The 21,551-nt window shown below is 43.3% G+C and overlaps 1 protein-coding gene across 3 annotated transcripts in view; it reads left to right on the forward strand.

Annotated features, from left to right (window-relative positions):
• plxnb3 (plexin B3) overlaps positions 1 to 21,551 on the forward strand; it is a 98,230-nt gene that overhangs the window by 60,084 nt on the left and 16,595 nt on the right. For 2 of the 3 annotated variants that reach the window (XM_031759117.2, XM_039604495.1), the window contains 13 exons: positions 7,885 to 8,292; positions 8,459 to 9,182; positions 11,239 to 11,418; positions 15,349 to 15,477; positions 15,631 to 15,731; positions 15,992 to 16,124; positions 16,880 to 17,039; positions 17,304 to 17,412; positions 17,506 to 17,614; positions 17,696 to 17,812; positions 19,990 to 20,103; positions 20,207 to 20,297; positions 21,114 to 21,283. In XM_031759117.2, coding sequence (XP_031614977.1) covers positions 7,901 to 8,292; positions 8,459 to 9,182; positions 11,239 to 11,418; positions 15,349 to 15,477; positions 15,631 to 15,731; positions 15,992 to 16,124; positions 16,880 to 17,039; positions 17,304 to 17,412; positions 17,506 to 17,614; positions 17,696 to 17,812; positions 19,990 to 20,103; positions 20,207 to 20,297; positions 21,114 to 21,283 — 2,529 coding nt within the window. In that variant the 5' untranslated portion in view covers positions 7,885 to 7,900. Of the gene's footprint in view, positions 1 to 7,551; positions 7,609 to 7,884; positions 8,293 to 8,458; positions 9,183 to 11,238; positions 11,419 to 15,348; positions 15,478 to 15,630; positions 15,732 to 15,991; positions 16,125 to 16,879; positions 17,040 to 17,303; positions 17,413 to 17,505; positions 17,615 to 17,695; positions 17,813 to 19,989; positions 20,104 to 20,206; positions 20,298 to 21,113; positions 21,284 to 21,551 lie in introns of those variants that run through there. The other variant, XM_039604497.1, reaches the window with a different exon arrangement.

Consider the following 21,551-nt stretch of genomic DNA (forward strand, 5'->3'; position numbering starts at 1 on the left):
GTGAACACGAAGGCGTTTGTTGCTTTCTCCTTCTGTGAGCTCTTACAGCAGCTGACAGGTTACGACAGCTAATGATTGCATTGAAAAGAGAAGCGTTGAAGATAAAACGTGGTCTCTCAAACTTACTTTTTTTTGTTTAGCTAATTATGGTTTAATTATTTTAGCAATTATTGTGACAATGAGCTTGTCTGTCTTATTCAGGGGGTCCTCTCCTCCTAAGTAATTCCACTGGACTAAAATTACGGTTAATTTGCCACCTCATGACAGAGACGGGACCAATGGGGAATACAACTTGGTACATCTACTCGAGTACTTTACTGAAATTTAGTTTACTCTAATATATTTTAGCTGTAAATGTACTCCACCCCCGATTTGATTTATTACTCAGTTACTTTACACTGTGACATATTACTATAGACAGCATTATATTATCGATGTTAATTAAAATGATTTCCCATTTTTGTGCAATCTAAATTTTTATGTAGTATTTTAAGACAGTGCACCAGTTTTTACAGTGTGTTTATTTATGATGAGCTATTCTGATTTCCTGCAGTCACCCCTGCCTCGGTCTCAGACCCTCCTCGCCCTCCTGTTTAAATAATCCTGAAAACATGATGAGTATAATAAGAGCAACATGAAAATTAACATTAAAAATTCAATTCAGGGGTTAACCAACTAGTGATAAATTATGCCTGTTTGAATACATTTTATTTTTATGTACTTTCTTCTTCTGTGCTTTGACCGAGCATCCACGCTCGCCTGGCATGTGGAGGCTTCTGTAAATGCAGCTGAGTTGAGACTGAAAACCGAGCCTTTGACGGAAACTTTGACTTTTGGAAACGACGATGCAGGCGCACACGTTTGCTGGGGCGCTTAGTGTCCCCCTCTGATTTGTGACACTCTCATCATATGATGCTTTTTGAGAAGATAACAAAGACATCAGCCTTGACTAACACGCAGGATGAATAACAGGCGTTGCTGACCTTGATGTCTGCCAGCAGCTGTTGCCATTCAACTTTGGCTTTTATCATTCTGCTTCTGCATCTGTGCTTAGGAGACGTGCCTCGGTGGATGTGATACGTTCTTAGGCGCGTTAGTATGGACGGAGACTGGCTTCATTTTAAAAAGGTATCATGGACGTGTCCGTAGCACTTTCCCATGCCTGAGCTTTCTTAAGCTGCAGTGTGCAGAGCTCTCAGGGTCAACAGAGAGACAGATAGACAGGCTGACAGAAAGCTGATCTGAATTCAGCAGATCAAACATGAATTTATTTTCTCTCTGAGTCTTTTTCCTCATTTTTTACTTTAACGCTCCGTCGCCTCCAGCGCTCTCTCTCGCCTTCTTCTGTCCTTCTTATAACCTCTCTCTCTTTTTCTTTCTTCCAACTTTAACTCACCCTCTCATTTTACTTTCTGACAGCCTACAACTCTCTCTCTCTCTCTCCTCAGCAGCATGAATTATAGATGAAGCCCCCCTCCCCACCCATCAGGCTGAAGGAGGAAGTGATTAGCATACAGACTGACTGTGTGTGAGGATGATCAGTATTACCATGGAAATGTTGAAGCATGTGTGCCTCTTGCTGTGTGTGTTCGGGACCGTGTGTTTGTGTGTCCCGAGGCCTCACTGGCTGTTTCCCAGCATGCACTGGGGGGGAAGTTAAACAGCGAGTTTCAGTCTGTACCAACACGCAGCAGGAGGGAGGGTAGAGCGAGCGTGAGTTAACCAGGAGAGAGAGAGATGAATAGTGTTTTGTATCAGAGGAACACACTCTGTAAAACATGTCAGAGGCTCTTATTAATTTTACTGGGGCAGAAAATCTTGTTTTCCTGAGATATGAAGCCAAACTGACCGTGTAAAGTCCTCTAGAAGCTTTGGACCGAACTGAAGTTGGCTGAAAGCTACACTGGCTAGCCGAACTCAGATTAGCCTCTTCTGTCCTTGCTGGTTTGAAGCCTTCACTTTTTTCTTCATCAGCCCAGCTGCACAGAGATTTTTTTTCTTCTGCTTCATTTTTTTGAAAACTGTTACACTCAGTAGTCTTCTTTTATTTATCTACTCCAACTTCAGCTTTTATCTGATCAGCTCACCTAGGCTCAAATCAGCTGTCACATCCAATTCCTATTCCTCATGGCAGGATGGCACTGGGATGTGCATATCAGCCGATATGAGCCCTGTTGAATGATATCTGCCCGTCACACACAGGGTAGATCATGACATTTTAAGCGACTGCCCCCTGTTGGAAAATGAGTTTGCATCAAGGACACTGCACTTGGTTGGTTTTAATTCTTATCTTTGAGAGCAGTGGTCTCCAAATGGTGTGCCTTGAGGCAAGTGCAAGTGTACCTTTGCGGTCTGAGACGGTCTTTGACCCATCGTTTTGTGTATTTGGACTCATAAGGTCTCATGTTTAGTTTCCCTAGTCCCGTGTCTAGCCTTCGTCTCTGTGTTAGGTGTTCTCGTAATGTTTTTTCCTATTTTATTTTGGTAGCCCTTGTCTCGTGTATTTTGTATTCAGTTTTCAGCCTTGTTACCTCGATCGTGTGTTCCCCACAGCTATGTTCACCTTACCTGAGTGTCTCTGTGTATTTGTAAAAAGTGTCTGTGTAGCTGTGGGACGGTTATAAGACTGCGGCACATCAAAGGCCCCGCTTGACATTGAGGTGGTTCATATACAGGAGCACGATTACAACCACAACTAACCACCTTTGCACAGGACCTAAAACCAAATGAAAGAGAGAGAAAAAAAACCTTGTCAGTTGATAGATAAAGCCACCTCTCGTATGGCTTACTATGAGTGAATAACTTGACTTATACTCACATGCTGCCAAGCAAATGGCACCAAGTATCAGTGATGGAAACATGGCCCACTGCTATAAAGCACTGGGTATGAACCAGATTCAGTGAGACTGTTTGTGTGATTGAATGAAGGTATCTGATACAGGGATGAAGGAGAAGCTGTCAAACGTGTCTTAAAGTGGCCTTGAAGTTCACATTGTAATTTGTCCTTTGGTAGATAACTCTTTATTGTCATTGCACAGTCATACATAGTACAATAGTACAATTAAATTGGAAAACTGTCCTACATCGGCACTACATATAACACAACACGACACGATACGACACATCACAACGCAACACAAACAACACAAACAACACAACACAGTATAATAACTTAGTAATAAAAAAGAAGAATAAGTGTATTTGTATTGCACACTGTTATTATTGCACATTAATTATTATTGCACCTTGTTATAAATATAAATATTATTATTGTTACTGTTTTTACCGTTGTTACCTCCCCTCCCAAAAAGTCCAGTAGGTAGCCAGTCAGGTCAGCTATTTGCATTGATCAGGGCTATTGCCCTGTTGTAAAAGCTGTCCTTGAGTCTATTTGTTCTGGACCTGAGCAGCCTGAACCTCCTGCCAGACGGCAGCAGCTTAAGTGGTGGGCACAAAAAGCATTAAAGCTGCTGTGTTTAAGCTGCTGTTCACACTTAACTGTGGTGTACCGCAAGGTTCAATTCTAGGTACTATTTTTATTTCATTTTGGTTTCATTTCCATTCAGCTGCATCTTAAATCTTCTTTCACATACAGATATGTGGACTAAAATGTTTTCAGTCTCATATCCGCGGGTGTATAAAGTCAAGCACCAAGCCATGCCGACCGCCTTTACAATGAGTCACTGTTAACAGGTCACTGAACTCGAACGTAGAAAGTGTTTTAGAAGCACAGCAATTCAGCAGAAAAGTTGAAGAGTGTTGTTACCAAGTGCTGAGCTGCACAAAAACTACACACCAGGATCTTCATGGCTGTGTTTCTATGACGATGAGGTGCAATGTGTAGGTGACCCAGTACTTTTGTCCATGCAGTGTACCTTCCCATGAGTTTCGGTGACCTTAAGAGCCTAATTGCTGTTTCCCACCATGTTAGTCTTTTTTTTTTTCAACTCAACTTTACCCGCGCCCCAATGACCATTACCCTGACCCTGGTCCACACATGTGAAACCCATTGCCAGGATCTTGGGAGCACAAGTTGATTCACCCTTGATGCACACATCAAAAAAGCCTCCCAGTCTTGTTTTCATTAAATCACAGCTTTCACTGTCATACCTGGAAAAACTCATCCCCGTGTTTGTTTTCTCCAGGCTTGGCTACTGCAACTCTGTCCACACTCGTATAAACACAAAGTTACTCTCTCGCCTCTGGCTCATTCAAAATGCACCAGCTGGGGTTTTATTGGTTTTGGTGGACTGCAGAGCTTCACCCCAGTCCTGACTTCTGTGCTTTGACTATCTGTAAGTTTATAGAGTCAACTTGTAAGATTTTGCTGATCCCTTTAAAAGTACATCTGGGTCTGAGCCTGAGATACATACCAGATATGTTGATCCTCCTGGGTGGTGACTGTGCTTTTGCTATCCAGGCCCTCGATTTTAGAACAACCTGCCTGAGGAGATACGACTGATGAAATCAGTGACCACCTCCTTTAAACAACAAATTAATTCATGTTTTCATAGACCTTCTTTTGTGTGATGTCATTGCATGTGATGTATTAACAATCTGTTAATCAATGTTGATCGGTTTTGTTAATCGGGGCTTAATGTTTGGCTTTCTGTTTGAAATCAGTGTTATATGTATATGTATATACTAGGATGCAGATTTTTATTTTAAAAATTGCAAACAGTACTGACCCAGAATTTCACAATTGGTGCACGCCTGGTGTGCCGTCTCCCTCAGGCTCCAGCTGGATTAAGAGGAAAAATCCTGATGATTTATTTTTTGGTTTGGAGGTCCCAAGCTCTAATCAGAGGCACGCCACAGCACAGTAAAACCCACAGTTTGTGGTATTTTCTGAGACTACAGATGTAAATGAGTTTTTCTTCCTCTGATTTGCATGAAGCTGAATCAGATCTGATGTGTGGCTGTTTTGACGTGTCGGGAAAGCAAAAGAAAGTCCTCTTTGTTGCCGAACTGTGAATATTGTTAAAAAGAGGATATGCGCTGGCTGTTTGTGTGGAAATGTGAGTTAAAGATCCGTTTTGCTGTCGAGAAAAAGACCACTGATTGAAAGCGTTCAGAGGAAACTCTGAGGCTTGTGGTAAAACCTTTCATCACATTAGTGCTCAAGATCAATCTGACTGACCTTTGTTAAAAAAAGAAGATTAAGAACCATTTTATTGGGAGTATGATGATCAAATAACTGTGAGTTTATGTCATTGATAGAATTTTGCTTTTCCAGCTGCTGAGGTTTGATTTAGACCTGATGATTGTTTGAAAGACTGGATATTTGCCAGGATTATTTGATGTTGTCTTTAAGCAAAAAAAATATATACAGATTTGCAAAAATGTTTCCAAACCAGTGGGATGGTTAATGTAAATAAGAACTATATGCAGTGATTTGCAAATGACCCCAAACAGATGGTGGCTCCTCCTGCGCGTGGTTCTGCTCGAGTTCTGGGGGGGTTTTGGCCCCACTATCTGAAAATACCAGTCAAAGAAAACCCTTGGGTTTCTCTTTATAAGGTAAAAATGAAAATCAAAACAGATTATATCTGAACTGAAAATGTTTACACATTATTACACCGATGGACAAGCTAAGCTGTTTGTGTGCATTCTCTCCATATTTTGAGGATCTAAACAGGCATGTTTTCCAACACATACTGGATAGAACCAAGTGGCAACCACTTGGGACAGAGATATGAAGTCCAAGTAGAAGCGCCAAAAACTGTAGTGCAAATGGCCACTTGAGGCTGGCTCAAAAAGCGAGTCAGCCCCCATAGACTCCTGTGTTAAAATGCCCAGTTTTACAGTACAAATAAACCTGCTTTATCCCTTCATAATGACAGTGTACACACACACGCACGCACGCACGCACGCACGCACGCACACACACACACACACACACTCATTTTCATATCTTAGTGAGGACATCTCATTGACATAGTGCTTTCCCCAGCTGCTAACCCTAACCATCAAAAATGAATGCCTAGCCCGAACCCTCAGCCTAAACCTAACCATAACCTAATTGTAACCCTGACACTAAAACCACATTTTGACCCTCAAAAATGCCTTCAAACTCGTGAGGATGGACATTTTGTCCCCATAAGTGACTGCTGGTCCCCACAAGTATAGTAGCATGCCAATTTTCTGTCCTCACGAAGATGTCTAAACATGTACACACACACACAGGCATAAGCTAGGCATAAATGACACTATTAGAGTCATTTAATGTAATTATCTTATAAATTATATGACTAATATAAAAAGTTAAAACTGTATCACAGCCATGGAGCCAAATTCCTGCAAATTTGGCAGAGATGCATAATTCAGTGCCAGCTGATGTCGCCTGATACCCCTCTGTACATCCTGTTGGTAAATCTTATACATAACATTTTATTTAAGCTGTTCAACATAGGGTTACTGGTACCCCTGCATGCCACTTTGCAACCTCACCTCCACCCCCAGCTTGTTTCAGGCCATTCATACTATCTTTGACTTTATCAATAACACAGCCATTGTAATAATACATGCTCTGCTCTGTGAGTAGGTGGTGCTACTCTCACTGCCTTCTGGCTTTCCATTTAAAGCCACACAACCAATTAGAGACGACTACAGATGGAATAACAAAAGTATCATCAGCACTAATTAGCAGGTTTTCTGTGTTAGTGCCAGTCACCCCTGCAGTCTACGAAGGCTGATAACTTAGTACTCCACCCTCATTAGTATATGGTTACTTCTGCCTTCCACAAAAAACCCCCATAAAGCTAACTAACTGCTGACCGTGTCTGTTGTAGGCGGACTGTGCATAAAACAGTTTGAATGTTCAGCATCGTAAGAACACTTTTTGTGCTGCTTGAATTTCATCTTTAAATAGTAAATCTTTCTCCTCCTTTCGGCTGTATAGTAAATCAGCTTGTTTCAGGTGAAGTGAAGGTGGAGGCTGTTTGTAGCAGTAGTGGGAGAGCTTGAGGAAAGATCGTGGATTTATCCTCAGGAGAAGAGGAATGAGGTCTGAGCCGTGATTATTTTACAGGAATATTTTACACTTTGACAGAGTGATGCAACCTGAAGACACAGAAGGACCCGCAAGATTGAAACCAGTTTGACACCAGTTTAAAACTCCACTCTGTCATAAAAACCAAACAACCCACCAGAGGTTTGAGTCGTTTCACAGCGTTGCCGTGGATACCGGTTTGTTGCCATGGTGATGTTACTACAGGCAACTACAGTTTGACCGCCAGATGAAAAGTGTGAAGCAGCAAAAATATTTTATTAATAACTTCAGAGAGAGAAAGAGAAACGGCGCAGAGAGTCTGCAGGGCTGAGCCTCACCTGCTCAGGTGTATTTTACATATTTAAGTTTTTTTTTTTTCTTTTTTGGGTATGAAATAGATCCGTGTTTCTCCACCTTAATCTGAGACAGTCATGGTTCAGTTCTGCTCTGAAACTCGGGCGAGGTTTTCTGCTGCAGGGGAGAAAGTGGAAATAAGATGCAATCACAGCTTTGAGTTTTGTATTCAGACAGACCGCTGCCTTTCTGTGGGCGGACGGTGAAGCCAAGAAGACATTCTTTAGTGGATTTCAAATTTTACAGTGAAGTTCAGATCTCGGGTCAGTTTCTGCACAATTCAAAAATCTACAATATTGTCTTGTTTCAGTTTCTCAGAGGGTTTCCTTTCTTTTCCTTTTCCCACCAGATCGCCCCGTAAAGGGAATATCTTTAGGATTAGGACAGATAAAACAAGAAAACAAGTTTTGTCTGTTTTTGACCAGTGGGCAGTGAGATTAACTGCAAGTGGGCATTCAAGAGGCCCTGCTGACCAGTCACTAATCATAAGCAGCTCCTTTTCACAAATTTTAATTCTCCTGAACTTTAATCTGTTTCAGGTAAAGAGGAGCTGCCATGTTGGCCTCCTCCATCCCCCCGTCACTCCTCCTCCTCCTCCTCCACATCCTCTCCCCTTTCTCCCAACCTGTGGATGCCTCGATACACGTGGAGTTGAAGGGCGCCCCCCTGTCGCACCTGCTCCTGGATCCTGGAGCAGGACATATTTATGTGGGCGGGGTCAATAATCTGTACCAGCTGACCACTGACCTCGAGGTGTTGTCGCACGTAAAGACCGGCCCTTACCGGGACTCTCCAGAGTGCCTCCCACCAATCGTGCTTCAGGAATGCCCATCAGCCAAGGACACTGACAACTACAACAAATTGCTGCTGATGGAGACAGGGCAGGGGGCGGAGCCAGGGAGTCTGATAGTTTGTGGATCACTGTTCCAGGGAATCTGTGAAAAGAGGTACGTCAGTTTACTCTGCTAGTTTTCCTCACTGTGTTCCCAGAGTTTATCCAAATACATTTTTCTCACACTGTATCTGTTCTTTGCTTGTATTAAAGGTGACTGATGTCTGGATTAGCCAAAACACGTTTGAAGAATGACTTTTCTGTCCTGTCTTTCTCTGCAGGAGTCTGTCCAACATTTCTCAGCTCATCTATCAGACGTCCAATCCCGTTGACACTCAGTACGTCGCAGCCAACGCTCCAGGTGTCTCCACTGTTGCCGTGGTAATTACCACGAAAAATAAGCAGGAAGGGGGCGGGGATGGTGACGTGCTGCGTCTGATGCTGGTTGGTCGAAGCTACACTAGCAAAGGCCCTGGTGACATCCCACCAATCACAACACGGCGGCTGTTTCCAGTGGTTCCACCCCGCAGAGCGTTCTCTCAGGAGGAGGAGCTTGGAAAACTTGTTGTAGGAAGTTACTCCGATTACAACAACCACTTTGTGAAGGCTGTTGTCCATGGCAACCATGTCTACTTCCTGTTCTCACGGCGGCACAAGAAGGAGTACCGGACTTACGCCTCCCGGCTCTGCATCTCTGATCGTAGCTTCTACTCATACGTTGAGGTGCCGCTGCTGTGCCAGGGCGGGTATAACCTGGCACAGGGTGCATGGTTAGGTAACCACTCAGGTGAACCTCACCTGTTTGTCGTCATGGCAGCAGGGCAGGCGTCCACGCCCGTAGCAACAAATCGTTCAGCTCTCTGCGTTTATGGCATGGCGGAGTTGGACACAATGTTGCGGAGAGCACAGGAAGTGTGTTACACAGAGGGAGGGCAAGGCAGCGGTGGAAAAGAGGAGGCCTACATCGAGTACGGCGTGTCATCAAAATGTCTCAAACTGCCAAAGGTAAACTCACAAACACCTGAGCAGTGTTGGGGTGATTACTTAAAAAAAGTAATATATTACACACTACTCATTACTCTTCTTAAAAGTAATGCAGTACATGAATTTGTCCCCAGACACATTACGTTACTTTCTTGCTACTCTGTAACATGACGTGAAACACATTGGAAACCTGAAGCTATGTAAGAACACAAAGCCGACATCACAAAGCAAAGTTTGAAACCAGCTCAATGAGACTTCAAAGTCATCGCCGCAATGATTCTGCTGTAGAAACATGAACAGAAGTGGAGGCTGCGTCACTACATCGCTGCTTTTGTTACCTGTTGAAGCTCAGGCTCTGGATGCAGGGCTGGGGTCAGCATACACTCAGCTTTAACATTACACTGGCTTCTTCGTTAGCTCTGTATTAGCATGCTGTCTGTGCAGATGCTCACACAGAGTCAATGTTAGCAGTATAACACTGTCATTTTTGTCCTGGACACAGTTTGCACTTTATATAATCATGCTCTTGTAATAAAAGCGATTTCCATATCACCACTCAACAAATGTTGTTGACCACTAAACCATTTTCCTCCTCCATGCACACAATCGAAATGAGGTGTTTGTTTTTTGCGTAGGGGTGCAGAAGAAAAAGTGAATGTTTTTTTCTTTCTATCTGCTCAGTGTGCACTGAACTAAAGAACCTTTGTAATGCAAGTAATGACATAATTGTAACTGTAATGCAACTACTGAATTTCGTACAGTAACTCATTACATTACTGCATGACTGAAAAATATAATGTGGTACCAGTAACATGTTGCACCCAGCATTGGCACTGGGGATGGCTGTAGCTCGGGAGGGAGAGCAGGTCATCTACTAATCAGAAGGTTGGTGGTGTTCATGCCAAATCGATACTCTTTGATGCATCCATCGGAGAATGAATGTTGGATAGAAAGCACTAATGTAGGTTTACCACTTACCATTACTGGCTGTGAGTAACCTCCTTACCTGGAACACTCACTAGCTTGGTGCACATAATACATACATAATGTATTTTGATTTTGCAAATCATTATTATTATTTTTATTTTTGGGGTAGCCCTCCTAAAGCGAATGAAAGCTGTGGTTTCAGTTTTCTATGCAATAACTTTGTGGTTGGCTGAGGCCTGTTCAAGGTTTTTGGCAATAGAGTTGTGATCAAATCAGTTCTGCATTGAAAATATATATGAATGGACCGATGCCATAGCTTCAGTTCAGGCAGACCACAAAGTTGAGCTTATTTGTAATCAGCTGATTTTTATCCTTCGGCATGTCCAACTGGTAAATATATAGGACATGCTTTTTAAGCTGCTTTTCCCCTCCCAATGGTTGCTTTGATCTGCAAGTCACTTTGCAACCCACCTCCACCCCAGGTCCTTAATTTCATGGGTTTTTTTAATCTAAGTTAACCAGTCTGTTGTCATTGCTGCTGCTCTCAGAAGTAGGTCCTAGCAAAGAGTGATAGAGCCAAATATAAACTCCAGATACTGCAGATGACAGAGTTAGAGTTACTGGTAGTAATGAGAGTGCAGTAAGGAAGGGCTGGTTACAGTTGAAAATAATGGGACAGTAAACTGGTTCCAATGAGAGTCCAAAGATGACCCCACGGATCGTTGAGGTCCTGCTCGGCCAAGTGGGACATCTTATGACATCACATTTTACACGTGATGACATCACAGATTAGCAGCTGCTTTAGGGAAGAAGCTGTTGATGGTTGTCATCTGCCTCGCTGCTGACCTTAATACTATGTGTGTGTGAGTGAGTGTGTGTGTGGATTAGAGTGGTTATCTTCAGCATCTGGACTTATCATCAGACAGCTGCCACTCAAACACACAGCTTGTAGCACAGAGCTGACCCACATAGAGCAAAAACACACAGATTAAAGTGACAGGCTGAGTGGAAAAAAGCATGCGTTTTAAAGGTGAATGGAAACAATATTGTTTGTGTCTTTGTTGGTGTTTAGAGACATAAACAGATAAAGCAGGGCTGACCACATACCTGTGTTCACTGGCTCCTCTCTCTCTGTTTATTCATCTACCAGGACTCTCTCTCAGAGTACCCCTGTGGAGGGGAACACACCCCCAACCCCATCGCTAGCGCCGTGCCCCTCAAAGCCACGCCCATTGTCAATTCCACCATACAGCTGACCGCTGTCACCACAGCAACAGAGGCGGGACACACCATCGCTTTCCTGGGAGACAGAAAGGGACAACTGCAAAAGGTGACACCACGAACATGTTTTACAGCCGTTTCACACATGAAGTAGACGGCATCGGTCGGGTCATTGACCTCAGTTACCCTTTCCCACATGTACCACACAACAGCTGAAATGGCGCAGATTGTGGCTGAACATTGAGGGATAGGACACATAATACTTAATCTCTCTGCTGTGAACTTAGCAGACAGTTAGTTGTAATATAAAACCGTTTCTCACATGAAAAGTTTTGGGGAGCAAATGCATATATGAATAATGCTTAATTGAACACGCTTTAGACCCCTCCACTCTAATGGAGCTGCTAAGAGACCAGCTGGTGAGACTGGTTTTTACTTGGCAGTGAAAAGGCCTGTTCAGGCGTTTGTGTCTCCTTCTCTAGCTACAGGGAGGAATCAGCTGTTTCCTGTTTATGTAGTAACTGGAAGGTCTGAAGAGTAGCACCAGGAAAATTACACACACACACACACACACACACACACACACACACACACACACACACACACACACACACACACACACTGAACAGAGCAGCTTGTAGCCTGCAGCTCTTTATAAGCAACACAATGATACACTCTATGTATGCGTGTGTGTGTGACTAACAGGCGTTTAGCTCGAGGGTGTGGTGCGTTTGGGAAGAGTGGGTGGTGTTGGGGAGGGTCACATGGGAGCATGCTCAGACTTTTGTTGTTGATTGGTGATTGGTCTCTCAGGTGCAGTCTGGTAAGAATCCAGCAGGACACCCCTGAAGCTTTTACTGGGTGTAAGTGTGTGTGTGTGTGTGCACTTGTACATGTGGCTTATGAGGACCCAGTCTTACACATTGTTAGAGAGGACGTTTGAAAAGTGACGAGATTCTGCACCCAATTGTTCTCTCTGCGGGACACCTTAAGATGCATTTTTTTCCATTTCATTTTGAAGTTTTTATCAAGTTCAAGTTTAGGGTAAGGGTCCTGGGAATGCACCGTGTGACTAATAGTCCTCGCAAAGTTAGAAGGACAAACTTGTGTGCGTGTACACGTTAATGAGCTCTAATCTTGCCTCGGAGCCTCAGCGAGGTAAACAGCAGAGCTTTGATTCTCCCCGTTAATATTTAATCACACACACTGTAAATGTTTCAGGGCCTCCTGCTGGATCCTTACCCAGAGTGCACCTGAGGGACCAATAACCAATCAACAACAAGAGGCATGCACAAGTGCAACACCACATTTTTCGCAGTGAACCCAGGCACATGTTCACTGCTGTGCTTCTCTTGGGATTGTGAAATAGTGAAGCTGTCAGAAAGATGCTCAAGCACCAGTTTCTCCAGCATGTGACGCTCCTGCAGTGTGTCTGTGGGCGTGGCACCCGAGGTTATCCAAACTGAAGAAACACATATGCACATATATTCCCAGGAGAGAAGGCTCCTGCACTTTAACATATCTAAAGGCAGAGTCCCCGCACATGTGTTGAATTTTTGTGCGGATGTGTACTAGAAGCACAGTGACTCCTGACTCCTCTGCTTGTAAAAGGACTTCTGGTTTATAGAAATCGATGTGAAAGCAGCTCTGGCTCCTTTGCCCTGTAGACTTTGTGGGTCACTCACTAGTTTCAGGTCATTATGAGGGGGGGTGGCTGTTCTTCAGGAGGTAGAGAAAATCATTTACTAATCAGAAGGTTGGCGGTTCAAATCCTGGCTGCTGTAGTCTGCATGTCTCAGTATCTTTGGGCAGGATACTGAACCCCAAGCTGATCTCTGATGCGTTCATCGGAGCATTAATGTGTGTGAATGTAAGATAGAAAGGACTTAGGTGTAGAAAAAAGTGCTTGTGTGAATGGATGAATGAGGAATGCTGTATGAAGTGCTTTGAATGCCCAAGTAGAGCAGAAAAGCAGCATATAAGAACTAGTCCGTTTACTATTAAAACACAAATATGGTTCTTTTAACAGTCAGAGAAAATAGTCTTTGTCTTTTTAACTTGTTAAACATAAATGAACCTGTGATGTCCTCAGTTTCCCAGTCAGAAAAATCCCTTCCTCATTGCATCCTGTTTAAAAGAAGAAGACGGTGATGATGAAAATGCTCAGCATTAAACTCCACTAAGCGTTGTGTTTTTAGGTTATTGCAGTCTGTGGTGCAGAAGTTTACACCCTGATGCCTTCAGGTGAAATCAAGGAGACAGGCTTGCATTTCTACAGGAAAAAGCAGTAACAGTACTGCATGTCTCCTAAAAAACTCAGTGTTTCACAAACTCACAGCTGTACACATGAAATGTGACAAAAGTATTTGAGTGAAGATTGAACGCAGAGAGATAAGAGAGACACTAAAGCCCTGCCATACCTTTTTACTTGCACACAATTGACCAATCAGTGAGTGAAGTGGCTGAGATATGGTAGAGATTTCCAGAGTTTCTACTTTGTCAGGATGCTGCTCTTCCATCTCAGCAAGAATAAAAAAAGACAAAAAATAAACTGGATGTAGCACAGCAGGATCGAGTCTGTTCAAACTCAAATTATCCTCCTTTCTGCATTTTTCACTGTCTGAATTGTTCTCTTTGTCACACGCTGCTGATAGTGGAGGTGCCTTGAGGGGTGTTGTCGGGGTGAAGCAGCTCCACCTGCTGGCGGGTTGTTGCTGCTGCCGCAGCTGCAGCAGGCACTGTTGCTTTCATGTTGTCACTTTACTGAAATTAAATGTTGATGATCATCATTTTTACTTGTCACAACATTTCAGCTCTTAGACATTTTATATTTGCTGACACGAGTTTCTCCATCTTGAGTTAACTTTTTCAAAATACTTCACACAGTCGGCACAGCAGGAGTCCACATGAAAGGATCCCGTCTCATCACTCGAGCAGGAAAGTCATTCAGTGACAAATACTGTGCAGCAGAGAAAGAGCGTTCTTTTGTTGTACTCAGAACAAATAAACAATGCACAGTACACAGAGATGTGTGTTTGTGTTTTGGTGGCATTAGTACAGATCCAGAACATCTCAGGGTGTGGATGTATCAGGCGATTACTGAAACTGGGATGGAGTCAGCCAATTTTCCGCCCTTCACTGAGATCTACTGACAGCAGGGAGGGTCCGACCAGGGCCTTTCCTGTTTCTCTCTGTCTCCGTGCCTCTGATCTGGAAGTCAGTCATGCCATCTTAAGGGGTTTGTCAGTACCTGAAGTTGGAGACGGGAGGCTTGCTGTAGGAAGCGTGATTAGAGGAGGCACAGGTGTACCCTCTGTGGACGTCTTTTCACCTGTGATGTTTAAAAGAGGCATTAGACATAGCGGGAGGACAATGATTCTCTTTTGTATTCGTACCTTATTTTAGAAATCTGCTGTCAAGCTTTCTGCTTTTCTCCAGTCCTGTGTGTGTGTGTGTGTGTGTGTGTGTGTGTGTGTGTGTGTGTGTGTGTGTGTGTGTGTAGTTTACTATGGTTGTGGGGACCAACGACCTTTATGGGGACCAAAATCCTGGTCCCCACAAGTTTGAAGGCATTTTTGAGACTCAAAATGTGCTTTTAGTGACAGGGTCAATTGTAATTGGGTTATGGTTAGGTTTAGGGTCAGGGTTAGGCATTCATTTTTCATGGTTAGGATAAGGGGCTAGAAAAAGCATTATATCAATTAGATGTCCCCACAAGATATGAATACCCGATATGTGTGTGTGTGTGTGTGTGTGTGTGTGTGTGTGTGTGTGTGAGAGAGGACTCTTGTCACGTTCTGCCACAATGTGAGTTAAATAAAAAGTAATAAAAGCAGGAGGCTGTAACAGAAACCACCGCTCAGCAACACCAAGTTCAGCTGACAAAGGTTTATACACTGATGGGAGTGTCTCATGTGTAATTTGTTGTTTGGTATAAAGGACACAAGGAAAGGAGGTGAGGAAAGGGATTGAGGTTGTACAAACCAAACAACAGAACAGTGTCGGAATCTGTGGACTCACCTGTGTTGTTGTTTTTCAGGTGTTGGTGATCTCCAATCAGTCAGGCCATCTGTATGGCAGCGAGTTGGTGGACAGTGGCAGTGCCGTCAGCGCTGATCTCCTATTGGATGAGAACCAGGAGCATGTTTATGTTTTAACAAACAGCAGGGTGAGAGACAGTCGACCTCCTTCCTCAGTTCCTGTCTCACTTTCTTTTCTTCATTTTTTCCCTGCTCCTTCCTCCCTTTGTCCCCAATATCCAATCAGACGATCCATTTAAGCCCGAAAAATGAAAACAAACAGTTTCCTGTCTTTCTCTCAGCTGTCGAAGGTTCCTGTGTCGTCCTGTGAGAAACAGACAGACTGTCGCTCCTGTCTCGCTGTCCGAGACCCGTACTGTGGCTGGTGTGTCCTGGAGGGAAGGTAGGTCTACCTGTCGGGTGGTGGTTTTTAACTTTTTAAAAGTACATTTTTATTCTTTATTTATTTTTGCAAACTTTTTGTGAAGTTTTTTTGTAAAAAGCCCGACTGACAGTAGAAGAAGAAAGTGTAGTAGACTTGGTTTGATCGCAGCAGCATCTGCATGTTGATGTGACATCGCTCTGACGCCGTTTTGTGTTTTGGTTGTTTGTTGCTGTTGTTGTTGTTACTAATCTGCAAATGTTTGTTTGTATTTTGTGCAGATGTTCCCGGAAACATCAGTGTCAGCGTCACCTGCAGCCCAACCACTGGCTCTGGAGCTTTGAACCAACCAGTCAGTGCGTGACAGTGCAGAGCCTGCAGCCGGCCAATCACAGCAAAGAAGAGCAGACGCAGGTAGGCTGCTGTTGTTTTGATCTGATTCTGACTGACAGCGTTATGATGCAGTCAGCCACTCCCGCAGTGATGACAGCCTGGGTCAGGGCACCCTCAGGTGTTGCTGGCAGGTGTCTGTATCAGTCCAGGTTGAAGGAGAGCTTGAGGTGCTAGTTCAGCAACTCTCTGATTGACTGAAGGTTGCTGATTCTGTTTCAACACAGTTGTGTTGTTGTGTTGGCTGTGTGTTATTGCAGAGGCACTGCAAGTCCAGCCAGTTCCAATCCTTCAGACAAGATTCACAGCAGCCGATGAACATCTGCAGCAGCTGTTTACTGCTGCAGCACTGACAGGATGAATGAAACATCTTCATATTTAGTGCCTCACCGAGTATCTTCACAGGGTTTATAAGGATCAGCGCAAACACAGGAGTTATTGCGGACTGAGTGAAATGAATCCAGACAATAACTGTGGTGGTGAACCTTTTAAGATTTTGTGATGTGAAGTAAAATTATTTATTTTTAAAATAGAAGGAAAAGAAAGTAACACTGAGAGCTTTTCCACGAGCACAGAAGTGGTTTTATTCTCGTTTGTAAACCTAAAATATATAAATAAGTAAAGAAAAACAATAGAAAGACCCCAAACTGTCAATGGGCGTTTCCTTTTTGACAGTAAGACAATGGAAGGATTGCTGATACGAGACACAGCTGCTCTAAAGACAGAGAGAAGCGTCCCCATGGAAAAGCAGTAACCGTGTTTCTGTGTTCGTCTCTCAGGTAACGCTGTCGGTCCCCCAGCTTCCCGCCCTCGCAGAGGAGGAGTCTCTGTCCTGCATCTTCGGGCTCCTCCCACCTCAGCCTGCCATTGTCATGGGAAACAGCATCACCTGCCAATCCCCTGCCCCGGAGCACCTCCCACCACTGCCCACAGGAAGTGGTGAGTAGGAACTGTGGGCGCGTTCCAATCCTCCATAATACCATCCTACTTAGCATGCCAGAAACAGATTTAGTGTGTCCCAGTACACAGTGTTTCACAATGAGTCTGCCAAAAATATCAGGAGGTTTAACTGCATGTGAAGCATTTTACAACACGCAGCAGTTTGAGCGCCGGCGACAAAGTCCGAGTGCAGCACGTAGTGACAGTAAAAATGTCTTCATTCAGGTGTGCTACTGTGTAACTTCTGTCACCTCTCACCTGCAGATCACATGATCCTGCCAGTGTCACTCATGTTTGGTCATGTGACCGTCTCAACGGGCAATATGACCTTCTATGACTGTATGGCTGTAAGCCGACTGAACCAGAGTTCCCAGTAAGTCACGCAGGCACAGTGACAGTGCTGTACGTTTATCTGAATCTAAATCAGTGATGGTGAAGACGCTGAAGGCGGTGGTTTCTGTTTCAGGTGTTTGGCGTGTGTCAGCAGTGTGTGGCGCTGTAACTGGTGTCCTCTGGATCAGCTCTGCACTCACAACCACAGCTGTCCAAACCAGCACATCATCCTCAACCACAGAGTAAGACGGCCCACTGCCCCGTCTGTCTCCATCTTTTTGTCTGTCAGCCTGTCTCTAACCCCGCCTCCTCTCTGTCTGCAGGACTCTCCTGGTCCTACTTCCTGTCCGCTAGTCTACGCCCTCCAGAGCTCTGCTTTAGTTCCCATGGGCCTGAGCGCCACAGTGGTGCTGCGGGGACGAAACCTGGACGTCTACACTGTAAGTCTGCGTCTCTGACCTCATGTCAGTCTGATGGGGATCTAAATGGTCTCATTAGCAGTTTAATGCAAAACACTGTCAAACCCTGTCAGTAACATTTAGACCACAAAATTAACACCAAAAAAACTTTTTTCATGTCTAAAACTTTAAAAACAGTCTTTGTTTGAAGTGGATGAACATTAGTCAGATCAGACTGATATTTCATGTTTCGACTGTCTGGTGCCGCAACATCTGGCGTAACCTCCCAAAAAGTGACATTTAGCGTAACCAAATTAGAGCTTTTGTTTCTTGGAGCCCAGTTGTTGTATCTGGTTGCACTGCTACACTGGTCTCTGTCTCAGTGTGGTGCACATAAACACGAAGCCGATCTGATGCTGTTCAATTCTGATTTATTTATATAGCGTCAAATCACAACAACTGTCTCCCTTAAGGTGCTTTATATTGTAAGATAAAGACAATATTACAGAGAAAACCTGAACAATCAGTCGACCCCTATGAGCAAGCACTTGGTGACAGTGGGAAAGAAAACCTCCCTTTTAGCAGGAAGAAACCTCCAGCAGAACCAGGCTTGGGAGGCACAAGAGACACACTGTGGAAAACAGCCAGAAATTAATCATAACTAATGATGAAATGCAAAGTGGTGAATAAACACGTAGAGGGGTGAGTGAAGAAGAAACGCTAACAACGCTGTTAGTTTCAGGAAGCCTTGGCTCCTCATCGTGTTTCCACATCTGTGTCTGCAGCAGCTGTAGGCAGGCGTTTCCAGGAGCGCGTCAGGTCTTCTGGCTCCACAGAATGGAAATTTTTACTCGATATCTGCTTGTTTGTTAACAGCAGCGAGTTCGAGGCAGCTGAGAGAATCATAAATGTATTTGTGCTTTTTCAGTGTTTAAGTCTGAGCTAATTATCAGGTTCCTGCTGCTGGATGGGAACATAAACTAATTTCATTCTTATATAAACTGACATTTATGAAGGCACAGGTCATCTTACAGAACCCTGCGGTACACCACCATTTGCACAAAATAAAGACTCCTAGAACAGAACTGCATTAACTCTGAATGTATATAGTAAAAGGCACAGAATCCTCATCAGAAGCCTCAGTGACTCCTTCATCTTCAGAGCTGTTGTCATCAAAAAACCTCCAACATCAGATAAAAATTCTGCTTTGAACTAATCCTGAAAGCAGCTGCAGCTCCAACATGTTACTGTGATAATATGCACTTAAAAAGTATTGCTTTCAATTAAAATAAACACAGTTCTCTATAATTATCATTCATCAGTCTGTTAATAAAACTTGAAACATGTGTTGCAATTTATGATTTGGGACTTTAGGTTGAATTTATGTAGGTTTAACCTTTGTTTACTCTTCTTAACAAGGAATAAGATCAACATGTGCAAAACCACCACCCACTGACCAATCGTTCCTCAGGAAAATAATAATGCGGCAAAATCCTGTGAACCTCTGTGTGCAGATAGTGAGCCACATACAGCCCACTGTGAACGTGGGCCGAATCAGTGAAACTCCTCTTTCTGTCAGTGTAAAGTTTAACCACACATTTAACTCCTGAGATGCTTTAATATAAGAAAAAAAGTGCAAATTCAACAATACATCTCAGTTTGTCTGTGTGATAAAATAATGATACTTTTGACTTAAATTGTAAGAAATAAATGTGTAAAAATTTTGTTAGCTCATTGATTGTTTTTTGCTAATTAACAGAATTTTTCTTTTCTTTTCTTTTTTTCTTTAATCTTTTTTTTCCTGTGGACTCACAGTAAAAATCATGAATTCCTGTATTAGTGAAAAAACGGGAAGGTTCTGTTATTTAATTGTTTATATATATTGTATTTACTTTCGTGTGGTATGAATAGGCGCGGGGGAGGTCTTTATCAGTAGTACAGTAAAACTTACAAAAATACAGTTAAAAGTCTAAATTATATACGCTCCTGCACATTTTCAAAGACTGGAATCATTGGCAGGCTGATTCTAGCCCCCAGGCTTTGTCTGGTACCTACTTTAAAGAGATTGGCCGTTTAGATGAAATGTAACCAGATAAGGCAAAGGTATCCTGAGTATGTTGAACTACTTTCGTGGTACCAGCCTTCGGGCATTGGTCTGTTCTATTGACCTGAATCACTAAAATCAAACAGCTGAGTGTCTGTGTGTGGTCTCTCTGCAGGATGAAGCTCCATATGTGTGTGTTGTTGAAATCGAAGGATCCCGGATTAATCTGACAGCTTCTGTGGAGAAAATGCACGACAACACGCACACTTTCACCTGCAGGCAGCATCAAGTAAGAGATGCATGCAAACACTTTTGCAGATAATTAGTTAATGACAGTAACCACACAGCTGATATTAAAAATTCTGTCTGTCCACCTGTCCCACTGTCTGTAGTTTCAACATCCAGTCAGTCAACTTCAGTATTCTGCTCCTGTCTACCTGCGTAGAGGGGAACGACGCATTGATGCCTCACCTGGACTCCGACGTAAGAGCCTTACCTGTGTGTGGATGCTGTGCACACTGAGGGCGTGGGCCTCCTTCACTAATATTTAGATAAAAAATAAGTACACACATGAAATTACACTTGGATTCATGACAAGTTTCTAGTGTCCAGTACTGTTTTTACTAGTGAATCAGAGTGTTGTGTCCCCTGAATCCGGAACTATATGTGATACATAAAATAAACACAGAGCAGGAGAAGAGGAAGCAGGGAAAGGGAAAGCTCCAACCTACGACAAAAGCCTCGCTGCAGTTACTGAAACCATATGTGGAATATTGCCAAGAAATGAAGGTTCAGCAGTAAGGATGAAAGGACATCAATTTCATGGTTATTTCATACAGCTCTAATACCAAAGCATTAGAAAATCAACGGTTTTAAATGTTAACGCATTTTAATAATTCCAATTTAAACATTTAAAATGCAGATATTATCTTTATTAAGTCTTTGGATCTTTTTTTATGTAGTATAAAGGATCAATTTCTTATTAGAATGAGAAAGGAGCAAGTATAAATTCAACCCTATTTTTGATCTTGTTTCTAGTATTAATATCACTACCAGTATTATTTAGTTTAAATATCTGCATTAACATTTTCTAGGACAGCTGTGTGTCATTCTATACCTGCGCATACAGTCTGTGTGAAAAACACTCAGTCACACAGACTCATGCATTCACACAGTGAATGAGGCCCACTGTGTTTGACCAAAGTCAGCATGTGGGTGAGGATGGGGGTTAATGTCTTCACAAAGACAGAAAGAGAAATGCATTCATGATATTTGTCTCCTTTTCTTATTAATATACAGTCCAGCTGTATGACTGCTCAGCTGGCCAATCAGATTGCTCACAGTGCAGGGCGGTGCCTAAAGAGTACGGCTGTGTGTGGTGTCCTGGAAGCCCAGCCCCGAGCTGTGTGTACAACCGAACCTGCTCCAGTGAACCTGCAGACACCTGCCCGCCTCCTCAGATCACAAAGGTGGGTCTCGTCAAAGTCCATCTACAGGACGTCCTGCAACTGTGCACCATCCTGGATCAAATCCAGGCAGTAATTTTGAAGCCCTGTCTGAGTGAACCTGGCATAACTTTAATTCCAGTGGTCTCTGGGACCTGAAAACAGCATGCACAGAATCATCAGTCACATCCAGTAAAAGGTGTAAGAAGCTTTTTTAGCCTCTGTAGGTTATATTCCTACGATGCAAGCACACACTGAAACAGTTGCTACTTCTGCCTGTTTCCCAGTTTGA

This window comes from Oreochromis aureus, linkage group 20, assembly GCF_013358895.1.
Source record: "Oreochromis aureus strain Israel breed Guangdong linkage group 20, ZZ_aureus, whole genome shotgun sequence".
Classification (NCBI taxonomy): domain Eukaryota; kingdom Metazoa; phylum Chordata; class Actinopteri; order Cichliformes; family Cichlidae; genus Oreochromis; species Oreochromis aureus.